General features: G+C 47.9%; 1 protein-coding gene across 2 annotated transcripts in view; it reads left to right on the top strand.

Moving 5' to 3' along the window:
• Positions 1 to 27,984, top strand: part of ARNT2 (aryl hydrocarbon receptor nuclear translocator 2) — a 141,229-nt gene that overhangs the window by 95,133 nt on the left and 18,112 nt on the right. For both annotated transcript variants that reach the window (XM_048481683.1, XM_048481684.1), the window contains 6 exons: positions 15,003 to 15,075; positions 16,419 to 16,542; positions 21,334 to 21,433; positions 23,132 to 23,270; positions 24,441 to 24,606; positions 25,886 to 26,022. In XM_048481683.1, the coding sequence (XP_048337640.1) occupies positions 15,003 to 15,075; positions 16,419 to 16,542; positions 21,334 to 21,433; positions 23,132 to 23,270; positions 24,441 to 24,606; positions 25,886 to 26,022 (739 nt within the window). The remainder of the gene's footprint in view (positions 1 to 15,002; positions 15,076 to 16,418; positions 16,543 to 21,333; positions 21,434 to 23,131; positions 23,271 to 24,440; positions 24,607 to 25,885; positions 26,023 to 27,984) is intronic.

Here is a 27,984-nt window from a genome sequence, read left to right as displayed (position 1 = left end):
TTGCCTTTTGAACGGGTGTTTTTAATGTGCTTGGATGCTGAGAGAGGAAGGCGTGTCACGAGGCCGGGAAGAAGCAGGCTGGCCAATATGTGGACCAGCTGGCCAAATTGGCCGGCAGCAAGACCAAGTGCTTGGCAGCCTTATCAGACTGAAAGAGGTCAGCAGATGGTGCAGAGTGGGGTTCTGTAGTGGGCTGGTAGCACAGGTTGGGTCACGTGATTCCCACTCATCAGCACGAACGAGACGTGGCCACCTTGGCAGCACTAGAGAGCCAGGGTGGTTTGGTGGTTAAGAGCAGGTGGATTCTAATCTGGAGAACCAGGTTTGATTTCCCCACTCCTCCACCTGAGTGGCAGAGACTTATCTGGTCAACCAGGTGTGTTTCTGCACTCCTACATTCCTGCTGGGTGACCTTGGGCCAGTCACAGTTCTCTCTGAACTCTCCCAGCCCCACCTACCTCACAAGGAGTCTGTTGTGGGGAGAGGAAGGGAAAGGAGCTTGTAAGCCACCTTGAGAAAGGTGGGGTATAAATCCAAACTCTTCTTCTAAATTTCAAGAGAAAGCAAATGCAATTTGGGCCAATTATGCACAGGTTTCTGCCTCACAGCAAGGGTGAATGTATTTCGGGGCAAGATTTCTTCTACAGACATATTTCCCTGAGCTCCACATTCATTCCCAGTTTCCCACACCAAGAACACCCCTTCAAGCGCAAGTTTAATTTTCTTTACCAATAGATCAATGGTGATTAATGTCTTGCCCCAAAATTGCGATAAGAATTGTGATATACTCAGCAGCATACGATATTTGAATTATTATAGCTATCGAACTACTAAGGTTAGGTGATTTTCTGTCCGGGAGAGAGGGAGGGGATATGCAATCATATTCAATGGGAACACGCATGCCACTAGGCTGCAGAGGCGGAGCTGTCTGTACTACGGACTTGATACCATTCAGCCCTGCAAGAAGAAAAACTCTGAACCCCAGAGTAAAGGGTAATAATCAGAGGTGGGATCCAGCAGGTTCTCACAGGTTCCCGAGAGTAGGTTACTAATTATTTGTGTGTGCCGAGAGGGGGTTACTAATGGGTGATTTTGCCACGTGATTTTTGCCTTAGTTACGCCCTTCCTCTCAGCAGTAGCGCGCAGAACTTGAAGCAGTCTAGCAGGAGGTGCACCGGCGTGCGTGTCAGCCTGTGCCTGCGTGCATTCGCTTCTCCTGCCCAAGAGACTGAGTTACGCAGCAGCTGGGCGTCCCTTGCCAGCTGGCCCAGCCAGGAATGCCCACGCCCCAGAATGCCTCCAGCCAATGTCCCCGTGGAGTGCCCTCGCTCCCAGCCCCATTGGCGCTACGCCACAGTTTGAATCCCACTACTATGGGAACCTGTTACTAAAATTTTTGGATCCCACCACTGGTAATAATGTCTGCCCCACTGCACACAGGGCAATAAGCGTGGAGAAATAGGGCAATGGCCAATTATAGCAAACATGCCCTGAAGCAAAGATGGTTCAGCAAATGTTCCTTCTGGTCACGGTAAGTTCCTGTGCGGAATGGGCCTTGGACTGAGCAGAGAGGCAGGGATAGAAGAGATCCCACGCCATGCCTGGTCCTATAGGACGGAAGCTTTAACAAAATATAAGCTTGCAGCAAAAGCTGGCTGTGCATATCACTGATTGGGTAGCATCTGTTGTGTCACCAATAGAATTCCCCACCCGCACTTCAGCAGCAATTTGGTATTTCTTCTATTTCTTCTTCTATTTGGTATTGCTTTGAGTGTGTGTTCCTGCATTACAGGGGGTTGGACTTGATGGCCCTTGGGGTCTCTTTCAGCGCTATGATTCTATTTATGCAAGGTTGGTGGTTTCACTAGTGTGGTATAGTAGTTAGGGTGTCAGACTAGTATCCAGTTTGACTCTTCTGCTGTCATGGAAACCTGTTGGATAATATGGGCGTTCTCTCTCAGCCTCACCTACCTTGTAAGGACATTGTGAGGAGAGAGAAAAGTAGAGGTCAGAAAACCGTGTGCCCTCTTCTGAGCTCCTGGGAGGAAGAGTGGGATAAAAACATCCCAAACAGAATGGCAAATAAGAAAGCACGACCTGCACTCGTGTCTGTTCGATCTCTAACGTTCTCCTCTCTTACCTCCATCATCAGAACCTTGGTCCAAACTTTCATATTCTCAACGTCTTTCCTTTCCTTTTGGTACCTCTCCTGTGGGACAAAAATGGGCAAGGGGGGAGTTAGCCTGCCAGCGAAATAAAAGGGAATGAATGGAAGTGAACGACATGATTCATTTTCATTGAATCTCCTAGACATACCTCCAGAAAACTCACTTGGAAATGCTTTGGTTTTTCACTGATTTTTTTTTAAAATGCACATCAGTTTGAAGTACCAGGGGATTCAATCCAAGGAGGAGGTGGGCAGGTTATATTTGCGCTGGGCCTCTGGTGGCTCTCCTGCATCCATGGAAACCAGCATAAACAACCCTGCCAGTCTCTGCCCACTCCATGCCAACTCAGACACAGTGATGTCACTCTTAACATCTTGCAAAAGTGCGTGTATTTCTGCTGAAGCCTGTAGATTGGAAAGATCTGGCCCTGCCACCAATGCTCGAACCCACCCAATGTTTAGCACTGGAATGAATGCGGGGTGGATATTTAAATATATAATTCGTATTACTCAATGCACAGTAAAATAAACCCCATTGCTTAATTATGCCCCAGAAGCTGAACCAATAGTTGGGGGGCCGCTTACAAATCCCAATCAAGAACTGCTAACAGACCCACACTGTCGTGTATTCTTCTTCTTCATCATCATATTTTATTAATTATTGGTTCTATATGCTTCCCTTCCCCTTGCAGGGGCAGGGCGGCTTACAACAATTTATAAATACAATTAAAACATTTTTTAAAAGTTAAAAACATAATCTAAATCAGATGGTGACTAGCCAGCATGGTGAAGTGGTCAAGAGCAAATGCACTTTAATCTGGAGGAACCGGGTTTGATTCCCTGCTCTGCCACTTGAGTTGTGGAGGCTTATCAGGTGAACCAGAATAGCTTGTGCCAGCTGGGTGACCTTGGGCTAGTTCTTTGGAGCTCTCTCAGCCTCACCCACCTCACAGGATGTTTGTTGTCAGGGGGGAAGGGAAATGAGTTTGTAAGCCCCTTTGAGTTTCCTTAAAGGAGAGAAAGGGGGGATATAAATCCTCCTCCTCCTCCTCCTCCTCCTCCTCCTCCTCCTCCTCCTCTTCTTCTTCTTCTTCTTCTTCTTCTTCTTCTTCTTCTTCTTCTTCTTCTTCTTCTTCTTCTTCTTCTTCTTCTTCTTCTTCTTCATTCCCCAAATCTCCAGGAATTTCCCAACTTGGATCTAGCAACCTTCACCCCGCATCCCCCAGCAGTATCAAACATAATAGACTCATTAGTCTAATTTCCCCTGCTTGTAATATTCAAGTTTGTTACGAGTCTATGCCCTTTCCTTAAATGATTGCTGAATCGGCAATTCAAAATGAGCTTCCTTTTGAGCTTATATACACTGTTGGTGCGCTCAGCAGTGCTCAGATCAGGCAGTGTGCACTTGTTGTTGCCACATGCTCAGTTGAAAGCTGTCATCGCCCCTCAGTTTTTGCAAAGCAATGTCTGGAGTGCCGGACTAGGATCTAGGCGGCCCGAGTTCGAATTTCCACTCTGCCTCACTGTGAGGAGAAAAGGGAAGAGGACCGAGCTGTGCTGGAAGCCTCTCTGTTGTAAGCTTATCCACCCATCAGGAAGAAAAGCTGGTTATAAACATGTAAATAAATGAATTCATTCATCTGAGGCTTTTGCAAATTTAATTGTAAATATTTCTGGAGCGGTGTCTTCTCCTGTAGAAAAAGATGTGTGCTGGTTAATATGAAGCATGAGGCAAATTGTTGTAACACATGAAGTATACAAAAGGGACAAGCGAGTTGCCTGTCTACCAGGTAACATGCTCCTTCCCTTCTGATCCCGGCTTAACTAATTCTTGCTGTGGCGTAGGAGGTTAAGAGCTCGTGTATCTAATCTGGAGAAACCGGGTTTGATTCTTCACTCTGCCACCTGAGCTGTGGATGCTTATCTGGGGAATTCAGATTAGCCTGTACACTCCCACACACGCCAGCTGGGTGACCTTGGGCTAGTCACAGCTTCTCGGAGCTCTCTCAGCCCCACCTACCTCACAGGGTGTTTGTTGTGAGGGGAGAAGAAGGGCAAGGAGGTTGCAAGCCCCTTTGAATCTCCTGCAGGAGAGAAGGGGGGGGGATATAAATCCAAACTCTTCTTCTTCTCTTTCAGTGCCAGCTGTGGCATTCCTGAGTCAGGCATTACTTGTTCTTGTGTGTATGTGTGTGCCCTCTTTGCTGTTAAGTCCATTACTCCCTTCTTTCAATTTTACCATTTTAAGGTTGTCATTTCATAATTGCTCTGTTACCATCATCGAGAGTAAAATAAAAAATGAGCAAGAGTTTAAATGCAAAGAGAAAAGCATTAAACTCCCACAATCCCACGCAATTAGGGTTGCCAACTCTGTGTTGGGAAATACCGGGAGAATTGGGGGGTGGAACCTGAAAAGGGTGGGGTGGCCATTTTCTCCAGGTGAACTGATCTTTGATCTTTGGAGATCAGTTGTAATACTTGGAGATCTCCATCTACCTCTTGGAAGCTGGCAGCCCTAAAAAAAAAGATGCTGTCCTTCCAAGAACCACGCATCCTCAAAAGGACAAGAACGTGAAAAACAAAACGACACTGCATGTAGCTTTAAGTGAAAGGCTGGGCAGCTCATCTCTGAAACTTCTCTTGGTATGAACAGCACATCTGTCTCGCTCACCTTCAGCTCAGGGCGGAGGTCCTCCATTTCTTCAGCTATCTGCTCGTACCTTTCTATTGTTTCACGCAGTGCCATGTACGTATTCTGCACGCAGGGAAAGCACAAGGAGTGACTGAGAAGGTAACTTTTCTCAAATGTAAACTAACATGAAGAGGGAGCCATATCTGCCTGATCCAACATCCCTCCTGACTACAAGAGACTTGCATTCTGGTGCCCTCCCTGGGAGCTGCCAACTGAAACTGGGAGTCTCCTGCTTGAAACCAAATTCCTGGGTGTACGTGGGCCTTTTCAAGTTGGGATCTGGAGTGGTGCACAGAGTGGGGGACGCTAATCTAGTGTCATCAGCTTCAAGGTAGGTCCTGGAATTCTCCTGGAATTAGAACGTATCTCCAGACTAAAGATATCAGTTCTCATGGAGAAAATGCTAGCTTTGAAAGGTAGACTCTTTGGCATACCATAGAGGTGAGAAGAAATGGAAGGCCTAGAATTCCATCACGTTCTCCCAAGCTTTGCCTCTTCACAAACTTTGTCCTCCCAGGCACCACCCCCAAATATCCAGGAATTTTCCCAGCTAGATTTGGAAACCCTAAGCTCATCATCCAAATTCCAAATTACGTTTATTATTAGCCATGGGCCATACACTTGAAAAATACTTCAATCCCAACCCTACTCCCTACTCCCATAGTTTACATGATTAAAACACATTGTAAACATTTTACAAAACATTAAAATACAAGACAGAATAATTATATAGCATTGATATATGCAACCAGAATATTGTATAGCATTGTAATACAACAACAAAATAATTATATGTTTGGTTACATAATTAAGGCAGAATCTAATTATGACTTTGGAAGGATTTGACCACCTTTGTTATAGCTTTGCTTTTATGGTTAGGGCTTTGGTTAAGTTTTCTCTGATTTTTGCAGCTAAGAACATAAAAGTTGCTACTTTAGTTGTAACCTCAGCATAAACATCAGCCATAAGAAAGCAAACCTTCTCCTCCACATTACCTGATAGGCCTGTCAGGATGTCATTAATATATTTGGAACGGATAGCAGAATAAAAAGGACAGTAAAGTATGTAATGTATTATATCCTCAGCCTGATTTAAGCTACATCTACATACTCGTAGCTCTCTTGGTGTTTTGGCATATCTCCCTAGTAAATATTCTGATTTAAACGTCTGAAATCTCAGGGATGATGAAGATGAAGAGTTGGATTTATATCCCCCCTTTCTCTCCTGCAGGAGACTCAAAGGGGCTTACAATCTCCTTTCCCTTCTTCTCCCCTCACAACAAACACCCTGTGAGGTAGGTGGGGCTGAGAGAGCTCTGAGAAGCTGTGACTAGCCCAAGGTCACCCAGCTGGCGTGTGTGGGAGTGCACAGACTAATCTGAATTCCCCAGATAAGCCTCCACAGCTCAAGCAGCAGAGCTGGGAATCAAACCCAGTTCCTCCAGATTAGATACATGAGCTCTTAACCTCCTACGCCACTGCTGCTCCTGAATGATTTTCTTAAATTTGTGTCCATGAGATTTGTAAGATATTGGGCATAGCATTTGTTCTTTTTGACTCGAGAAAACCACTAAGCTCATCATGCTAATTCACTGCTTCAAAATGGCGTCAAGAGGCTATGATTTTCCCTGTTGAGGAAACTTACATGTACTGATGGATTACACGTATTCTCATGGGCTACACACAGGTTTCCCCACTACAACAGGCTAGCGCTGTTCCTGGCGCGGTTTTGAATCAATGAAGGGAAGCTGAAGCCTGCTTGCCCACAGTCCTGATCAAAACCTGCCCCTTGTATGCCTGCATAGTATCGTGGTTAAGAGTGGTCGGCTTTAATCTGGAGAACCAGGTTTGATTCCCCGCTCCTCCACATGTAGCTGGCTGGGGCACTTTGGACCAAGCAAATCTGACTCTGGTGAACATGTGCAAAAATTTCAGAAATATGTAGAATTGAACCATATGCTCCTATTCAATCAAATTAGACCCCACACAACCACATTCAGGAGCAGCAGTGGCGTAGCGGTTAAGAGCAGGTGTACTCTAATCTGGAAGAACCCCGCTTTGCCACTTGAGCTGTGGAGGCTTATCTGGGGAACTCCAAAATATGCCAACTGGATGACCTTGGGCTAGACACAGTTCTTTGGAGCTGTCTCAGCCCCACCTACCTCACAGGGTGTTTGTTGTGAGAGGGCAAGGGCAAGGAGATTGTAAGCCCCTTTGAGTCTCCTGCAGGAGAAAAAGGGGGGATATAAATCCAACTCTTCTTCTTCTTATCACATTTGTGGCACTAATTCTTAAATTTACAAAACCCTGAGCTAGTGTTGTTAGAGAAGATAGGCTTTGAATTGTTCAGGATTGTCTGGGCAGAACATGCTGGTGAAGAACTGTGGACATCTACCTACTTTTGACATAAAAATATCACTAGGATGTAAGGGGGTGAATAGTAAGGCGGCGGTCTTGTGTTTTGCTCCACCTCCTGTGGCAGCCATTTTGGGATGACATTCACCACCCTCTCTCATAATTACGAAGGCTCCCCACAGGCTCAGAAAGGTTGGGGACCCTTGACTGTGTGTCACATGTTGGAATGGGTGATAGAATTGTGACAGTCTCCAGACCTGCAGCTTCTGAACACAGCGGTTGTACCCAGAAGTCGTCTCCTTATAGCTGGTGCCGGAGTCCTTGACTCTCAAGAGGTCGCTGTTGCTCACTTCCTGTTGGAGGAGAGGGCAAGAGGGGGGTGAGTCAGGTTGGTTTTCTAATTGCTTCCATCTTCTCCACACATCTATGGCACAGGTGTCAAACTTGCGGCCCTCCAGATGTTATGGACTACAGTTCCCATCACCCCCTGCCAGCATGATGCTGGCAGGGGATGATAGGAACTGTAGTCCATAACATCTGGAGGGCCGCGAGTTTGACACCTATAACCTATGGCATTTCTCTTAACCCAAGAACTTTAACACGGGAAGGGGGTAGGGTTGCCAGACATGGGTTGGGAAATATTTGGAGACTTTTTCTGGTGGGGCAGCCTAGGGACAGCAGGGTTTGGAAGACGGGAGCGATGCCATAAAGTCCACCCTCCAATACAGCCATTTTCTCCAGAACTGATCTTGGCCGTCTGAAAATCAGTTGTAATAGTGGAAGATCTCCAGGGGACACCTGGAGGCTGGCAACCGTAGAGTGGGGTTGTGGATCAAGTCAATCCCTCTAAATGAAAACTACGCAGCACACTTTAGGGGAAAGTGTGTTGTGTAGTTAGGAGATATGTCATTCGGTTATTTTCTTAGATTATTTTCTGTCCATTCTTTTCTATGGAAATATTTGCACACAGGGGGGGTGGGGGAGGAGGAGAGATTCAGTGGTGCTGGGATTATTTATTTATTCAATTTATACACCATACTTCCCCTTCAATGGGCTGCGGGTGCCTTACAACAATACACATACAGCACCTATGTATGTCTGCAGTTTTCACCCACCTGTTGGACAGGAGTTTCATAGTCATCCTTGGACCAGACTACCTCCGCTGCCCCCTCTGGAAAACCACCATCTGAGGGTGAACTGTTGGTGTGAGCAGAGCAGCACTTCAAGTTAAAATTCAGGCGTTTCCTAGTCAAGTGAGGTTGAAATCTGAGATTAGAAAATGGTCTATTAGATAGGAAAATAGGATGACGACCCTTGCCTCGCTACAGGCTACAATTTTATCCTACCCACCCTCTAAGTCACATGTGTCAAACTCTGCCCCCCCCCAGATGTTCATGGACTACGATTCCCAACAGCCTCTGCATTGGCCATGCTGGCAGGGGCTGATGGGAATAGTAGTCCATGAACATCTGGAGGGCCTGAGTTTGACACCACTGCCTAAGTAGGCCATGGTCAAGGGATATGGCTGGTACCCACATGATCCAGTAAGTTCAGCAGATCTTGATATGGTCTGCTCTGATGGTACCTTTGGCTGTCTTGATGTAACCCCAGTTAAGTCCCATGATGGAAGAAAGGATGGGTGGGAAATGTATAATAAAATATATGGGTTGCTGGAAGAGAGAGCTCTGGCTTCTAGGGTCAAAGGCAGGCAGAGGCGTATCTAGGGTACATGAAGCCCAGTGCAAAATCTCAGTTTTGCGCCTGCCCCCTCCCATATGGACCTCCCCCACCCCAACCAAACAATGATTTTTTCACCAGGTCTTGAAGTCAGTGTATGGACCTGGGGTGGGGGGAGGAGGAGAGGTGTGGGAGCCATTTTCCACCCCCACGTGACTAAATGGCTGCAGCCCAGGGACATTTGACCCCATATGTCCCCCTGGGCGGTATGCCCCTGAGTGCAGGGCACACAACACCAGGGCTGGTTGGGTCCTTGAGAAGGTTCCCAATGTGTCTATCCACCAGGGGTATTAGACCGCTTTGATTAAGCCACGTTTGGTGACTTGTGCCCTCCACCCAGGTGAGATCTTTCCTACGGCACAGTACTCTTCTAAAACAATAATCCCTTCTCAATATGTCCCAAGCAGTGTGTTGAACTCCACCTCCACCCCTCATTTCCCCAGGGCTCCCACCCATGGAAAGAGACGGCTTTCTTCTTTTTGAAGAAGGCCTTGATCCTGGTAAATTTCCCCTGTTGATCGTTGCTTCTCTGAGGCCAGCTCTCCCCTCTCATCGGGGTGTCTCCAGCTTCGTAAATCTCCTTGGACTGCTTGGTTTTCCCCACAATGTTTCCCATGGTGGGATGGGTATCGGCCTCTGACTCAAGGATGGGTTTATTCTCCTGCACCACCTCTAAGCCAACTGCCACTCCAAGAGCGGTTAGACTCTCACAACAGTTACCAGGGCAGCTGTGATCACATGACCATGCTTTTCCATCTGTTCAGTGGATCCAAAAATTTTAGTAACAGGTTCCCATGGTGGTGGGATTCAAACTGTGGCGTAGTGCCAATGGGGCTGGGCGGGGCACGACAGGGGCATGGCCGGGCATTCTGGGGGCGGGGCATTCCTGGGCGGGGCTATGGCAAGGACGCAGCCACTGCGCCGGTCCTTGGGCGGGAAACGAATGCACGCAGGCGCAGGCAGCCACGCACGCCGGTGCACCTCCTGCTAGACTGCTTCAAGTTCTGCGCGCTACTGCTGAGAGGAGGGGCGTAACTAAGGCAAAAATCACATGGCAAAATCACCAATTAGTAACCCCCTCTCGGCACACACAAATAATTAGTAACCTACTCTCGGGAACCTGTGAGAACCTGCTGGATCCCACTTCTGCATCTGTTGCTTCCGCTACCAGCGTTTTATGACGTCATTACAGTCTTCTTAGGAAGTAACTACATGCTCTAAATAATGATTTAATGTTTGTGGGTGTAATGGATGATAGAAGGGTTGACAAAAAATATAGTCAAATGTATAAAATAATGATTAGAGCAGCACATGCAACAATAGCGTTAGTTTGGAAAGAAAAGGAAAAATGGACAATCCAGAACTGGCTGGAATATGTTTGGGAACAAGTGATGTTGGATATATTTGATATAATATCAAAAACTGAACTGTGGCAAGAGAAACAGAGTAAAATTTTGAAGATATGGACAATATACGTGGACTGGATGAAAGAAGCCGGAGTCAACGAAGAAATATGAGACAAGAGACAACAAAGAATGAACTTACTGCTATTTGGTTACAATAAAACAGAAAAGAAGATATTATGGGGGGAGGGAGTAAAAGGGGAAAAATGTATTGTTTGAAAATGTAAGAAGAAGTATACAAATATAAAATGGAAAATCCAGCAATACAATATATTTTTTTAAAAAGGAAGTAGCTATAGGCCAAGGCCATAGAGCTGAAAGGGAAAGGAGTATCCATCAACTAAGTGTAATAACCTATCAGTGCAATTCTGAAAACATTTTTTTGGAAGTCAGTCCTGTTGAATAGCACAAGACTTACTTCTGAATATTTTCTTCCTCAGTTCTGCCTCAGCTGACCCCAGCCTCTTTTTCCTTTGGACCTCTAGGGCAGTGATGGCGAACCTATGGCACGAGTGCCAAAGGTGGCACTCTGAGCCCTCTCTGTGGGCACGGGCACACAGAGTTTGTCATGTGGGGGGCGGAAAATCACCCACCCACACACATCTAGGCTGGGCCACTGAGCACGACATGCACGCACTGCGGTGAGCAGAGAGGACTCGGCTGGTGGGCCTGTTGCCTGTGCTCTGGGTGGCTGCTGCCTGAGGGGGGGGGGCACAGAGGAGGCAGAGATGCTAGAGAGGCACAGAGCGGTGTGCACGGAACTTGCTGGAGGCTAGAGCAGGGTGGTCCCTGCTCGAGCGGGTGGGGCAGAGGGAGCCAACTAGTTTTTTCTAAACTAAAACCTCAGCATTCAGGTTAAATTGCCTGGTTGGCACTTTTTGCCACTATAGGGAGTGTTTTAAAATAGATTTAAGATACTGCACAGCTCCAGTAAGAAGTTGGATAGCGGGCTCCAAGTCCTTACGGGCCTACCTGAACAGCTGATCAAATGGCAAGGGGGGAAGCATCGAAACGACACCTCATCCTTTCAACCAATCACGAGCCGCTTTTGTGGCATGTGCAGAATGGGAGAGTCGTGGCGGGCAGAAAGCGCTTGTAACTTTAAACTGTAAACTGTAAAAACTGTAAAAAAAAAAAGAACGTTCCCGTTTTCCACCGTAACACAAGTGCCAATCACGATCGAAGAACGAAACAGGCACCAAGATGATCCCGCCCACTTAGCTCGGTTCCAGGGGTTCCACTGAAGGGAACCGAGTCGACCTAAGCTCCCTTCTGTAGTGGGGAAAGCCCCTTAAAGTGGCTGTCAAACTCCTTCCCTTCCTCCCCCCACAACAGACGCCTTGTGAAGCAAGTGGGGCTGAGAGAAAATGGATCAACCTGAAAGATCAAAGTTCTGAAAAAAACTATGACTAGCCCATGGTCAGCCAGCAAGCTTCATGTGTAGCAGCAGGGAAACAAACCCAGTTCACCTGATTAGAGTCTGCCACTGCTTTGTGGGCAGGTGGACCCCATTCATATCCTGCTGAGGTTACTCTCCTCCCCAAATTCGCTTTCCCCAGGATCCACTCCCAAAATCTCCAGGTGTCGTGTTTCTCAACCCAGACTTGGCAACCTGATGAATAATGGACTATCGGTGTTACATTGGGTTGCATTGATGGTCAAGATCCAGCAGCAGAGAAGGCCAAAGTAAAAGCTGCTGGTGGCTTAAACAGGATGATAGCAAAACCATCCACCTTCGTCTGTGGCCAGCTGCGTTGCTACACAGCTGGGAGAAGCAAGTACACTAACAACAGACTTGCCTTCGTGCAAAGGCGTGTTGGCCAGCCGCCTTGGCTCCAGGGCTGCCCACACGGAGCCGTGTGAAGGGCTTGGGGCTGCACCAGGCTTATGCACCCCAGCTGCACCCCGCGTTTCTTGGCCCATGTGGAAAGGGCCTAAGTGGGAGGGAGAAAGAGCACTGTGTGTTTCTGAGTAGGTTTGCTGCAAGTATTGTGACCTTTCTGGATCTCTGCCTGGAGGTGAGGGGTTTGTTTTGTGAGTGCCTTATGTGTGTGGTTACATACGGATGTCTGCACAGCTGCGTATGCTTTGTCAGCCTGTGGTTTGTGACTTGACTTGCTTTCACAAGTTATCTGCTCTGCTATGTTTTGCATCAACCCCCCCCCCCCTGCCCGAAACCGATTGTCTTTGAGATTTGCCAAAGCATTAACCCAGATGGGATGCAAGAAAAAAAGGAATAGAATCTCTTATGTTTTTTTTTAACTAATCAGTAGCCCCTGCAACTGTTTTGAAGCGGGAGGAAAGATTGCTGGGTTGTTTGTTTAGCACGTGTTTCTCATATCTGGTAACAATTTATATTGTCTCTCTGAAGCTGCAGTTATCTTTGCAATAAGTAAAAAAGGTACAGGCACGGGAGGCTGGCCCATTAGGGCAAATGAGGCAGAGGGGGCCAGTGGTGGGATTCAGCAGGTTCGCACTGGTTCGGGAGAACCGCTAGCTAAATTTTTTTTTCAGTTCAGTGAACCGGTTGTTAATTTGAATCCCACCACTGCAGTTGAGGCCCTCCTTGCCCCCTCTTCTGGCATTCACTAGCCCTGGGCTGTCCCTCGGCCAAGCTCACCGGGCATGTGGCTGCGGGGGTGGCTGGCTTGCTCCTCCCCATCTCAGCTATACCAGACCTCCCCGTTTGTTCTGAGCCCAGCAGTCACATAGCTTCCATGGGTTGGGTTGGGTTGCGATTGGATAGGATGGGATGGGGGGGCGCGTCCCGGGGGCATGCCTTTGAAGTCACATGGGGCAAAAAATTGCCCCCCCCTCCAGGCCTGGCAGAAACCACTGCTGTGCCGACCACACCGAGCCAGGCCCCATGGAGGCCGCTGCTGGGAGCCCCTGCCCGGCCCCTGCCCCACCAGTCAGGCCCTGCCGCATCAAACCCCCTTGGTCCTTCTTGGGTCCCTCGGAGAAGAGGGTAAAATGCGGTGCCTTCTAAGGTGGTGAGGGCCTGCTCTCTCGCAGTTGCAGCCAAGGACTTTCCCACCTGTCTCACTCACCCTCTGCCAGAGAGAAGCGCGCGGGGTCAAGGTGGCGTGTGTGGCTAGGAGGAACTGGCCTGGTCGTTGTGGCAGCTCTCTGAGGAGAGGAGATGCAACCCCACTACAACTTTCAGCAGCTTAGTCGCTGCCTCGGTTGTTGCCCGGACCACCCGCGCCATGGGCAACTCAGGCTCCAGTTTGCTGGACGAGAGCAGTGCACCCAGAGGTGGGATCCTGCAGGTTCTCCCCAGTTCCCGAGAGTGGGTTACTAATTATTTGTGTGTGCCGAGAGGGGGCTACTAACTGGGTCTGCTTTTCCGTTAGAAATTCCATTCAGTCCAAAAATCATAAAGTCCTGTTGTTTCCTATGTGGCTGATTAGCGAAGGTAGAAAACGGGGTCATTCTCCCTGTTGGGCTGTTTTAAAAACATGTTTTAGTAATATGGTAAAGTTCCTTTTTTAAGGAAAGTATCCTTCTTTTGATTTCTAGAAACAAAATTAAGTATTTGAAAGTATTAAGTATTTGACAGGCAGTCAATTAGAGGAGAAGTGGTTGTTTCTGTTGGCAGTAGACGATAGAAGAAGACTTTATTTACAGTCAATGACTAAATATGTAGACGATAGGACTTGCTATAATGAGTTTAAATTATGGACAGAAAGATACCAGCTGGAAATTAGGAACTTTTTTTTACAGTAACAGAGAAATTATTAATGCCCCACCCCAGAATGCCTGGCCACGCCCCCGTCATGCCACACCCAGCCCTATTGACGTTACGCCACTGTTTGAATCCCAGGGAACCTGTTACTAAAAATTTTTGATTCCACCACTGAGTGCACCTACATCCAAGGTACCTGCAGGCTCGCTTTGGGAGGTGATTTCCACAAAGCGGCGGTGCATCGCGGAGGGGAACTTTGCAAAGGCTTTCCTCCAAGTGTGCAGCTGGAGGGGCGCTGCTGGCGAGATGTCGGCGTGCAGTTTTGCAAACGTTTTTTGTCACACGTGGGGCTTGCTAGAGCTGATATACACAGTATCTGAAAAGTTTTGCAAATGTTTATTTCCAAGGTTAAGGAACGTTTGGGTTTGGCTGTGCTTTGAGGATGACCTCAGGTTTGCAAAGCATAACAACACATGCGTTGCTTTTTCTTGGGGGAGAGAGCCGGTCACCCTGGGGTGGGAGCACAGCCAGAAAACCGCAGCGAGGACTTGGGGAGGGGTGGGCTGTGCCGCAGGAAAGGCTGCGCCCTTGCACTCAGCTGTAGGAAGAGGAGGAAGCCCCACCTGCCTCACAAGGTGTCTGTTGTGAGGGAAAGAAGGGGAAAAAAACTCGTAAGCCACCTTGAGTCTCCTTACAGGAGAATAAGGTGGGGTATAAATCCAAACTCTTCTTTTTTTGCTACATGCTCCTGTTTATTCTAAATACAGGCTTCCACCTTCCTTCATTCTTGTGGTCTCCACCACCCCATCCTAGGATTATGGCAACCTGGAGGTCCAAGTTGGGTTGCGGGATTGTGAGCCAGCCAGGTGTTCCTGTTTCTCTGCAAAGAGCCCAGTCCCAAAGGGGAGGATGCAGCTTGAGGCTTCAGGCATCTTTAACCTGTTCCCTTTCCTGTTTCCAGGCAGCTTCAGCAGCAGCAGGCCGAGCTTGAAGTACACCAGAGAGACGGGCTGTCATCATATGACTTATCTCAGGTGCGGCAAATTTGGCCACTTGGCCTCTTTGGTTTTTGTGAACTGATTCTCGAGGGTGTCCCCAAATTCCTGCGAGGCCTGCTGCTTCTCAGCTTCACCTCCCTCCTGAGAAGCAAAGGAGGGGCTACCCCAGAATTCCTTGCATTAAAAAAAGGACGCTCTAGTTCTTTCTACCCAGGAGGACCAATCAGCATAGTTGCCTGGGCTGGGAAGAGAAGTAGAATGTACTTGACACTCGTGGTAAAGGGGGCACCTTTCCAGGATCACAAACATGTGATGATAATGAGAAGTATCTGTGGCTCATAAGAACGTAAGAAAGAGCCTGCTGGATCAGACCAGAGTCCATCAAGTCCAGCACTCTGCTACTTGCAGTGGCCTACCAGATGCCTTTGGGAGCTCACATGCAGGATGTGAAAGCAATGGCCTGCTGCTGCTGCTGCTGCTGCTGCTGCTGCTGCTGCTGCTGCTGCTCCTGAGCACCTGGTCTGCTAAGGCATTTGCAATCTCAGATCAAGGAGGATCAAGATTGGTAGCCACAGATCAACTTCTCCTCCATCAATCTGTCCAAGCCCTTTTTAAAGCTATCCATGTTAGTGCCCATTACCACTTCCTGTGGCAGCATATTCCAAACACCAATCACCCGTTGTGTGAAGAAATGTTTCCTTTTATTAGTCCTAATTGTTCTCCCCAGCATTTTCAATGTATGCTCCCTGGTTCTAGTATTGTGAGAGGTTCCTTCGTCTTTGGGGCTGGTTTGGGGTGTTTGGGGGCCTTAGGCAAGGTGGGCCCATTGCTTTGTCTGTAGCAGCCAGCCAGATCCAAGCTGAGCTGTTATGTGCTGCCACGGGGCCTTACTTTGGATTGGGCTCTTGCTTCCAGTTCTGCAGGACAAAGGGCACTTTGGCACATGCAGAATAATGCACTTTCAATGCAAGTTGCAGCTGGATTTTGCTATGCGAAATAGCAAAATCCACTTGCAAACAATTGTGAAAGTGCATTGAAAGTGCATTATTCTGCATGTGTGAAAGTGCCCAGTGTGAGCCTCTGTGGTGCATCAGCACATTCCTCTTTGCGTCATCGCAAGAGCTGCTTGTGTGGTTTGGCCGGAGAACCAGCCTGTTCCACTGATCAGGTACTAGAGGCACAGGAAACCAGAGACCGGCCCACTGGTCACTGGTTTTAACCCCCCTCCCATTAATCTGAAGAGTCCAGTCCATTAATGTATCCATAAAGAATTGTACGCTTGTTGTTGAAGTGAATCTGGAAGGTGAGATTTGAAAAGGTGGGTGGAAGCTTTCCCACCAGTGGGAGTCTGACTTGCTTCTCTGTACCTGTTGAGGTAGGTACCTGTTCCAGCTATACAGTCAAACGTCCATGAGAGTGCGAAGCCTGTTGAGAAGCCAGACGCCATCTTCTCCCAGGAGAGGGATCCAAGGTTTGCCGAGATGTTTGCTGGCATAACAACTTGTAAGTTAACCTCTTTGCTGTTAAAACTATGTGTCACTTGGGATCCTTGATGCTGGCTTTTAAGCACAGGTGCTTCATAACCAAAAAACCCTCTGCCAAAAAAAGCACATTAGAGCAGATCCAAGCTGACGTGCCTGATCCTTCTTAGATTGGAGGAAGACTCCTTCAGTTGGAGAAGGCTTCCAACTTGAGCTAGGCCCCTTCTGCACATGCAGAATAATCCACTTTCAATCCACTTTCAATCCACTTTGCAGCTGTGTGGAATAGCAAAATCCACTTGCAAACAATTGTGAAAGTGGATTGAAAGTGCATTATTCTGCATGTGTGGGCCCTAAAAAGGCTAGGTGGGGTATAAATATGTGAATAAATAAACTTCGTTCTACAGAATGGTGCAAAAAGCATAGGATTGCCCCCATTGCAGACTAATATCTGCTTTCCAAGCCAAACTCCCCCCCCCCCCCAATTTGGATGTAAACATTATTGTTTTAGTAATAAATACGCGTACCAGATGTTTGGTGGAATGCTTTTCAGAAACTAAAGGAAACCCAAAGTAATTTTCCTCCCACCTCTGGCTCCCACCGTGTGCCTTTGATGGTGTCATGATCCTATTTTCGACAACAAGCCCCTTTTCATCCCTGTTTGTTCTACGTGACCCAGCTGCTCTCAGTCCGATCTGTGCCTGGATGGGCTGCCTCTTTGGAATGCTGTGGAGGGAACACGAGGGAGAAATATTACAAATATAAATGAAATGACGGGTCGCGGAGAGAGAGAGAGAGCAGGGAACAGCTGAGCATCTCTGCGCCATGCTGGGATCCCACAAGGTCTGAAAGAACAATTCCTCGTGGCATCTTAGAAGCCGTGGGAATGGCGGAATGAGGTTTCCAATGCTTTCAAACCAACGTGGTATAATGGTTAAGAGCGATGAACTCCAATCTGGAGAACCCAGGTTTGATTCCCCCAGTTCTCCTCATGAACGGCAGAGGCTTATCTGGTGGACTGGATTTGTTTCCCCGCTCCTACATGTGAAGCTTTCTGGATGATCTTGTCACAGTTCTCTCAGAACTCTCTCAGTCCCACCTGTCTCACAAGGTGTCTGTTGCGGGGAGAGGAAGGGAAAGGAGCTTGTAAGCCACCTTGAGGCCCCTTCCGCACACGCAAAATAATGCGTTTTCAAACCACTTTCACAACTGTTTGCAAGTGGATTTTGCCATTCCGCACAGCTTCAAAGAGCACTGAAAGCAGTTTGAAAGTGCATTATTCTGCATGTGCGGAATGAGCCTAAGTATCCTTACAGGAGAGAATGGCAGGGTATAAATCCAAACTCCAATTCCTCCTCGTCCTCCTCGTCTTCCTCTTCTTCTTCTAGCTCCCGGTTGCTTCCTGCAATTGCATTATGCAGAATAATTTCGATATAGTGGTTGGAATGTGTGCCAGTGGTTTTTTCCCCAAAGGTTGTGTGCCAGTGTCTTGTTTTCTGAGAATCATGATGCCTTCCTATGACACAAACCATAGCGGGGCTCTAGCTTACCAGGAAGTATCCAAATAATGTTATTGAAAGGATTGACAAGGCATCTGTAAGTGTGTGTGTGCAGCCCCTTCCACACATGCAGGATAATGCATTTTCACAATTGTTTGCAACTGGATTTGGCTATTCCACACAGTAAAATCCAGCTGCAAAGTGCATTGAAAGTGGATTGAAAACGCACTATTCTACATGTGCAGAAGGGCCCTGTGTGTGTTTGTAAATAAGTCAATAAGAAGATACGGTGTGACCAAAAATGGGATTACGAATCAATGTGCATGGTTAAAAGGGAATGGGTAAATGATAAAATGAAGTTGAAGGAGGAATGTACATCTCTGAACTCTTTCTTGGCCTTTCTCCCAGAGGTGGGATCCAGCAGGTTCTCACCAGTTCCCGAGAGTGGGTTACTAATTATTTGTGTGTGCCGAGAAGGGGTTACTAACTGGGTCTGCTTTTCCGTTAGAAATTCCATTAGGTCCAAAAATCATAAAGTCCTGTTGTTTCCTATGTGGCTGGTTAGCGAAGGTAGAAAACGGGATAATTCTCCCTGTTAGCTGTTTTAAAAGCATGTTTCTAAAGAAATATATTGTCAAGTTTTCTTGTTTAAGGAAAGTATCCTTCTTTTGATTTCTAGAAACAAAATTAAGTATTTGAAAGTATTAAGTATTTGACAGGCAGTCAATTAGAGGAGAAGTAGTTGTTTCTGTTGGCAGTAGATGATAGGACTTGCTATAATGAGTTTAAATTGTGGACAGAAAGATACCAGCTGGAAATTAGGAACTATTTTTTACAGTAAGAGTTTTTTACAGTAACAGAGAAATTATGAATGCCCCTCCCCCGGAATGCCCGGCCATGCCCCCGTCGTGCCCCGTCCAGCCCCATTGGCGCGACGCCACTGTTTGAATCCCACACCATGGGAACCTGTTACTAAAATTTTTGGATCCCACCACTGCTTTCTCCCAATGGAGCGCTATCAGAGATTTGGGGATGGGGCTCTTTTTTCCCATCAGTGTGCGAGTCTTTTTCACAGCCGTGTTTGATCCAGAGTCCCCCCCCCCCTCCCCACAGATATACAGGCAGACTCGCACGTTGCTTGCATGTGTGTTTGCGCTGTGTTGATTTTGGATCGGCTTCTCTGGGACAGCTTGTGCAAACAGTTGGAGTTCTAGCAGAGGGGGCCGATCTTGGTGGGGACATTCGCTCTGCAGTCGTCAAGCACGTCTCGCAATACAAATAAGATCCCTTCTTGCCACGGTGTGGGCCTTCTAAGCGGCGGGTCTTACGAGGCCCGTCGCTCTGTATCTGGCAAGAACCTAGGTTAGGGTCAGAAGTTGAACACCAACGGAGCATCCAGATTCAGAAAGACGGGAGAATTTTTCTTCCCTCTCTCGCAGCCCACAAGCCGAATACCAAAAGTTAGATTTATTGCAGAAGCTTCACTCGTGTTTGTCTGTTTTAAAGCATTTGTGCCTTGCTTGCTGATTAAAAGATATCCAAGGCAATAATGTTACATGCCAAAAAATTTTTGAAAAAGAAAAGAAGCCACTTGACAAAAGGAGAAAGGAATGTGTCGGAGGACGAGGAACAACAGAACAAATCATTGTAGGGAAAGACAATCATAGCAGCCAATAATTATTCATCGGCAATTATTTATTTCTTGTCACGTCTCTCCAGGAATTGTGCTTATGCCACCTCCAGGTAGCGTGTACAGATTAAGCAAACGCAGAACTGCAGAGTAATTGTTTAAAACAAGAAAAGCAACCATCAGTCCTGCCGTGCAAACTGAGGGAACAAAAGAATGAGGACAGTCGATTTCCTTTAAAGGGCAATGCAGAATTTTAGTAAATGACAATAGAAAAGTTTGCCGAAGGTAAGAATAGGATAACGATAAGGCAAAAATGTTGCAACAGATAAAACCAGCTGCAGGGGATGGCTTTAATGTCACTGGGGAGGATTCCCCCATTCTACTGAAGACCCTCATTTTGCCCCTATTCTTACCCCTGAGGTTCTGTTGACCCTCTGTAACAATTTCAAGAGGAGTGGAAAGAAGCTCCAAACCTTGAAGTTTGTGGAAGGCAGAATGCATGCCAGCACATGCCGATAATGTAAAAAGTAACTTCCAATTTGCAATTTTATATGTGTAGCAGTCGCAGCTGGGTTGCATCTGCCTCTAGATGTTTCTCTGCCCAGTTTTAGAGAATCCAAGGCAAAGATTTATTTCCCAGCTTCTGGAAGGGGCCTTTATACAGGAATGAAGATGTCACACAGGCAAATTTCGCCTTCATGGCTGTTAAATTTTGCCCAGATTTTTCTAGCTACTTATGTAATGGATGGCAAATTTGATACCCAGGTCAATAGCTGTATTCTTTTACGAATTTTTACAAAATTTGTCTGTTTTTCAGTGTATTTCAATTTGCAGTTAACGAAATTTCGGTGTAGATGGGCTTGGTTTTTTTAAAAAAATCACAATCCAGAATTTTGTTACAGTTGATGAAAAAGGTTTAAGGTGTTAAAAATCCTCCTCACTTCGGGTTATAATCTTATGTACAGGTACTTTTGAACGATTGCCTCAGAACTGTATTGCAATTATTTCCAAGTAAAAACTATAAGATTTACTCTGCTAGTATACATAGGTCCCTTCCACACATGCAGAATAATGCACTTTCAAACCACTTTCAATCCACTTTGCAGTTGGATTTTACTGTGCGGAATAGCAAAATCCACTTGCAAACAATTGTGAAAGCGCATTGAAAGTGCATTATTCTGCATGTGCAGAAGGGGGCATAGGCTTTATTGTGCCTTTGGAATTTGGAATTACGCTGCCCTATAGGATTAAGTAAAAATCTCATGGAGCACTTTGCCATGAATGTATTGTCGAAGGCTTTCACGGCCGGATCCAACTGGTTCTGGTGGGTTTTCCGGGTTGTGTGGCCGTGGTCTGGTGGATCTTGTTCCTAACGTTTCACCTGCATGTGTGGCTGGCATCTTCAGAGGCGTATCACGGAGAAAAGATTTGAGTCTTTTTTCTCTGTGATACACCTCTAAAGATGCCAGCCACAGATGCAGATGAAACATTAGGAACAAGATCCACCAGACCACGGCCACACAGCCCGGAAAACCACCAGAACTGTTTGCCATGAATGTAACTTTTTTATGGTGTCTTGTAGAGGGACTACGAAGACCATTTTCCAGTGAGAAGCAGTTCACATATCTTGTGAGTTTGTTCCATCTCCGCTCTGAAATGTGTCTTCTTGGCATTGTTCTTGTAGCAGATAAAAAGATGATGCCTTCAGCATCCACGGTGGGAAACCAGCAGATCTATTCCCAAGGGAGCCCTTTCCAGCCAGGACATTCTGGGAAATCCTTCAGGTATCTTGTGACAGAATGAATAAATGGAAGGCACTGTTGTTGGAGGGCGTGGCTTGCATTGGCCCACTGTTGCTTAGCAACATAACTTAAGGCATTTTTCTTGGAAAGAATTCCTATGGCTCCCAGTCAAAAAACACTTTCCTCTGGAATCATAGTAGCGGTTTTAAGGTCTTGTAAGGTTTTACGGTCTTGTAAGGTAACCAGTATTTGGTTTGTAAAATCCAGTAAATGCCAGACATTGACCGGCTGCAAAATTCTTTCTGAGAGAGCAGCAGTGGTGTAGTGGTTAAGAGCAGGTGTACTCTAATCTGGAGGAACTGGGTTTATTCCCCGCTCTGTTGCTTGAGCTGTGGAGGCTTCTCTGGGGAATTCAGATTAGCCTGTGCACTCCCACACACACCAGCTGGGTGACCTTGGGCTAGTCACAGTTCCTCAGAGCCCTCTCAGCTCCACCCACCTCACAAGGTGTCTGTTGTGCGGAGAGGAAGGGAAAGGAGTTTGTAACCCCCTTTGAGTCTCCTATAGGAGAGAAAGGGGGATATAAATCCGACTCTTCTTCTGCTTCTTCCTTAGCTCCACCATATTTGGCTGTTGTCCTGCCTGCATCCACCAAGGGGGAGGAGCTTATGGTTTCAAAATTCCAGGTTCTACTGGTCACCCATGAAACTGGGCACGCCACAGGATTTGTTTCATAGGATGTACAGAGAACTGGCCAGGTGTAGTGGTTAAGAGTAAGTGAACTCTAATCTGGAGAACTAGCTTTGATTCCCCACTCGTCCACATGAGTGGCGGACTCTTATCTGGTGAACTGGATTTATTTCCCTGCTTCTCCACATGAAGCCTGCTGGGTGACCTTGGACTAGTCGCAGTTCTCTGAGATAACGCCAGCTAAGGGGTTTAAAAAATCAAGGGAATATTCACAGCAGGGATAGGTAGGGAATTAGAAATCCATTTTGTCGTCATGGACGCAGCTAGCCCCCTTCTTGAATGTATCTAGTGGCCTTTTAAAAGGCATCTAAATTAGTGGTCATTGCATTGTCTTAGGCCCCTTCCACGCTTGCAGAATTATGCACTTTCAATCCACTTTGAGGGCAGCAATGGTGTTGTGGTTAAGAGCAGGTGCACTCTAACCTGGAGAACCTTTGCCACTTGAGCGGTGGAGGCTTATCTGGGGAACTAGATTAGCTTGTGCACTCCAACACATGCCAGTGCACTGGGTGCTTTCCCTCCTTGCTACACCTCTGGGCTAGTCACAGTTCTTCCATGCTCTCTCAGCCCCACCCACCTCACAGGGTGTTTGTTGTGAGGGGGGAAAGGAAAGGAGATTGTAAGCACTTCTTACAGGAGAGAAAGGGGGGGATATAAATCCAAACTCCTCCTCCTCCTCCTCCTCCTCCCCCTCTTCTTCTTCTTCTTCTTCTTCTTCTTCTTCTTCTTCTTCTTCTTCTTCTTCTTCTTCTTCTTCTTCTTCTTCTTCTTCTTTCACAGTTGTTTGCAAGTGGATTTTGCTATTCCGTACAGTAAAATCTATCTGCAAAGTGCACTGAAAGTGGATTGAAAGTGTGTTATCCTGCATGTGTGGAAAGGGCCTTAGAGAAGTGTGTCCCAACAATTTAATGTATGCATTGGGTGAAGAAGCATATTTCTAGGCCTTGGGATATATAAGCATCACTGAACCGTTGTTCTCCTCCTTTTTAGTTCCTCTGTGGTCCACGTCCCCGGTGTCAACGACATTCAGTCCTCTTCTTCAACAGGGCAGAACCTGACGCAGATCTCTCGCCAGCTAAACCAGAGTCAAGTGACCTGGACCGGCAGTCGCCCTCCGTTCCCAGGACAGGTATGAAGGTTCATTCAGCGGGCTCGCCTGCTTCTTTTTGGAAGGGGATGAAAAAACCTTATTTTGGTATAAGATCCTGTTGCTGCCGCATGCCAAATGCAACAGCAGGGGCATCAACTCATTCGTTTTAACATTGCAGGTGGCAGTGTGGTGTAGTGATTAAGAGCAGGTGCTGTCTAATCTGGGGGACCGGATTTGATTCCCTGCTCTGGCTCTTCTGTGGAAGCTTATCTGGTGAACCAGATTAGCTTTTGCACTCCAACACACACCAGCTGGGTGACCTTGGGCTAGTCACAGTTCTTCGGAGCTCTCTCAGCCCCACCCACCTCACAGGGTGTTTGTTGTGTGGGGGGGGGGGGAGAAGGGAAAGGAGATTGTAAGCCCCTTTGAATCTCCTTGCAAGAGAGAAAGGGGGGGGAATATAAATTATTATTATTATTATTTGGTACAAATTGAGGCTGTCTTTTCCATTTGCCTGACATATATACATATTAGCAAGCCAAAGGAGGACTTGGCCCTGCATTCAACTGCAGCACCGGTCACCTAATGCACGCCCCCCTCCAAAATTGGCAGGCTCATAGAAGCATTTATCCTTCATTTTACCAAATAGCCCTTTCTCAAAGGTTTAGAAGAGAATTTCAAAATTGCTCTGGGAGTTAGAACTGAGGAGCTTGTCAGAAATGAGAAAGATGTTTTCCACAGCTGGCTTTTTCCCAGTTCTGCCTAAAACCATGCCAAAGTGATTCAAAACCAGCCCCCACACATTGCTCCCCAGAAGCATACCTGTGCTGCAGCGCAATGCTGGTGCTAGTAAACCATCTCCCCCTTACTTGGCTTGTATGTTTCAGCTTTCCAAGAAGGCTGTTCAGGTATGAATGGCAGATAAGAGCCTTCTTTTGATTCAGTCTCACTTGGGTAACAAATAGGGCAAAACCAGCTGTGGCTACTGAGATTTGCTTTATTAAGATTTACTTCTAAGCTAATCAACCCTGGCAGAGACAAATGAAGGTGGGAGTGATACATCTGATGATTTTGGCAAAAAAGTCTTGCTTCAGCAACTTCATGTTGCTAAAGGGGAGGCCAATTGCGCCACTCCGTTCCTAGGTCAAGAAGAACGAACGTAGGAGGGAAATGCTGGTCTAGTCTGGGTTTGTTTGTTTCCCTGTTTAGCAACTTCCTTCACAGTCCAGCAAGACTCAGTCTTCACCCTTCGGGATTGGAACCAGCCACACCTACCCCGCCGACCCGGCGTCTTACAGCCCCCTCTCCAGTCCGGCCACGTCTTCTCCGAGCGGAAATGCCTATTCCAGCCTGGCGAACAGAACTGCAGGGTTTGGTAGGTAGGCAACCGGGCAACTTTGCCAAAGATCTGGGAGAAGACCCAGGTTCAAATCCCCGCTCTGCCTGTGAACCTGACTGGGTGACCTCTGGCCAGTCACATATGCTCAGCTTAATCGATGCCTCGGGGTGGTTGATGTGAGGATGAAATGGAGAAGAGAAGAGCAATGTGAGCTGCTTTGGATCCCCATTGGGGAGAAAAACGGGGTTGATATGCAACACAAAAATAAAGCAAACTGCTTGTATACGAAAATGTGACCCTAATAGTTCCAGCACACTTGCTTAAGGCCACTTCCGCACATGCAGAATAATGCACTTTTGATCCACTTACAATGCACTTTGCAACTGGATTTTACTGTGCAGAATAGCAAAGTCCACTCGCAAACAATGCAGAATAATGCACTTTTGATCCACTTACAATGCACTTTGCAACTGGATTTTACTGTGCAGAATAGCAAAGTCCACTCACAAACAATGCAGAATAATTCACTTTTGATCCACTTTCAATGCACTTTGCAACTGAATTTTACTGTGCAGAGTAGCAAAATCCACTCGCAAACAATTGTGAAAGTGGATTGAAATTGCATTATTCTGCATGTGCGGAAGGGGCCTTAAAAGAGTATTGACAATGATGTTCCTTCGGGCTAACCAAACTCCAGTAAATTTGGTCACAGGATTCCTTCAGCGTGGCCCGATTCCCTGGCTGTTAAAGAATCAAAAATATCAGAATAGAAATTCTTATACATTTTTTAAACAATATTGCCATAGATCTGGGTCATCACTCACTTGCTAAAAGGAAGATAGATGTTCTCTATTAACAGACTGAAGTTCCTAAAAACAGAAAATGCATCGTCATAACGAAACATCATTACAGCAGGGGCAGTGCTGTACCAGGGCTATTTTGCGCCCGGGGGCATGACCACCTCCCCGCTCCACCCCCCTGGCTCCCTGCGGCCCCCTCCCCATGCCCCTGCTGCGGGAGGGCAGAACTCGGACGGGTGCCGTAGCAGCAAGCCATCTCCTGGACTGCCTGTCGCAGAAACACCCCCCCCCCCCAATCTCCCTGCAGGAAGGCTTGGGGGCTGTGTTCGGCGGCGTGCTCCTGGGGACATGGGATACCCCATGTTCCTATTAGCGGTACACCCCTAAGCAGGGGTCACTGGGGGAGTGGGGGAGGGGTTCTTGTTCTGTGCAGGGGGTTGAACTAGAAGGACGTCGGAAAAGACCTTGAAGTCTTATCCAGTTCTGTGTTTCGATGCCGTTTTTCATTCTCTCAGCCGAGAGCAGCCAAAGCAGTGGGCAGTTTCAAGGAAGGCCCTCGGAGGTCTGGTCCCAGTGGCAAAGCCAGCACCATAACCAGCAGAACAGCGAACAGCACCCTCACCAGCAGACCAGCCAGACGGAAGTGTTCCAGGTGAGCAGAACCAAGAGTTGTGCCATTAAGGCCTTTGTGCCAAGATGGGGTTGTCAAACAATCAGTTGGGGGTCAGTGTAAGAAGCCAAAAGCAGAATTATATTGTGTGACTCGCAGCCCAAACAGCTGCCTCGCTTATATCCCTATACTCTGAGCACTTCCGCACATGCAGAATAATGCACCTTTGATTCACTTTCAATGCACTTTGCAGCTGGATTTTACCGTGCAGAATAGCAAAATCCACTTGCAAACAATTGTGAAAGTGTATTGTTGAAGGTTTTCACAGCCGGAATCACTGGGGTCCTCTGAAGATGCCAGCCACAGATCCAGGCGAGACGTCAGGAGAGAATTCTGCTAGAACACGGCCATACAGCCCGGAAACCACACAGCCCCCCAATAGTGAAAGTGGATTGAAAGTGCATTATTCTGCATGGGCGGAAGTGCTCCCAGTCTCACCTAAAGATCCCAGGGGATTTTAAACTCATCCTCCGCCACTTCCTGGGCCTTCTTTGTTGCTCTGCTTGGGTTCTGGTACCCACCAGCCCTCCCTGAAAGCAAGACGTGTCCCTTGAAACTATTGGAGCGATTCCCTCATTGAACTCGCAACCCCACTCCACCCCAAAATAAAATAAGTTGCTCTTTACCTTACAACAATGACATAGTTGAGCATGTAAAACAGTGAACCTCAGGTAAGGAGAAAGGAAAAAGCAGGGTGTGAGCAAGAGGGGAGTTTTGATGGACCATTACCCCCTTGGTATTCCAAACCATGCCAACGACATCTGTCTAGAAGCTATAACAAACTGCCAAAGAAACAGCAGCATCGTATTTGTGGAGAGTCTGTCATGAAGGATCTTCCACATAATGTTTTATCTCAATGTATTGTCGAAGGCTTTCACGGCCGGAATCACTTGGGTGCTGTGTGGTTTCCCCCCCCCCCCCACCTCTCCCCCCCCCCGGGGCCCCCCCCCCCCGCCCCGCCCCGCCCCCCCCCCGCCCCCCCCCCCCCCGACCCCCCCCGACCCCCCCCCACCCCCCCCCCCCCCCACCCCCCCCCCCCCCCACCCCCCCCCCCCCCCACCCCCCCCCCCCCCCACCCCCCCCCCCCCCCACCCCCCCCCCCCCCCACCCCCCCCCCCCCCCACCCCCCCCCCCCCCCACCCCCCCCCCCCCCCACCCCCCCCCCCCCCCACCCCCCCCCCCCCCCACCCCCCCCCCCCCCCACCCCCCCCCCCCCCCACCCCCCCCCCCCCCCACCCCCCCCCCCCCCCACCCCCCCCCCCCCCCACCCCCCCCCCCCCCCACCCCCCCCCCCCCGCACCCCCCCCCCCCCCCACCAGCATGGCCAATTGGCCATGCTGGTAGGGGCTGATGGGAATTGTAGTTCCTGAACATCTGGAGAGCCGCAGGTTCCCTACCCCTGTTCTAGAAGAAAGACGGCCCAGCACGTGGCGGATGAAGTTACAATTCTACTCAGTTCTTTTTGTTGAAAAGGGTACAGAATATGTCACAGCACTTGAACATTTTTTGTTTCTTCTCGACTGGAAACTGTGAGGAAGGAGACGTTCCTTTGTAGGCCGTCTCCGGATCGTGAGCAACCAGATGGCCAGATCTAGGCTAATACATCTCTTCTGGCCTTGCCGTTCTTTCCCGTGTTGGCCATATGTTCAATACATTCCACAACAGCCTGGAAAGTTCCAACCTTCACCTCTAGGCCAGCATGCATCAGTAATGTTCAGGGAAATGGGTATAATTGGACTTAAAAGGTCAGTGAGGGGACATTGCACTATCAAGGCACAAGTCCCCTTCCAAGCCACCATTTTCTGACTGAGTCTTGAAACCACTTTCATGTAACATGCTTTAAGGAAGAGAACGGTTAGTCAGAGGGCCCTTTGGTAGGATATGGCTTTTATGCTGAGATGTACAGTTTGGCCAGTATACTGTGAGACAGGGCATGAGGCAGCA

The sequence above is a fragment of the Sphaerodactylus townsendi genome, linkage group LG17, assembly GCF_021028975.2.
Source record: "Sphaerodactylus townsendi isolate TG3544 linkage group LG17, MPM_Stown_v2.3, whole genome shotgun sequence".
NCBI lineage: Eukaryota > Metazoa > Chordata > Lepidosauria > Squamata > Sphaerodactylidae > Sphaerodactylus > Sphaerodactylus townsendi.
This window is presented reverse-complemented; position numbering and strand designations above follow the sequence as displayed.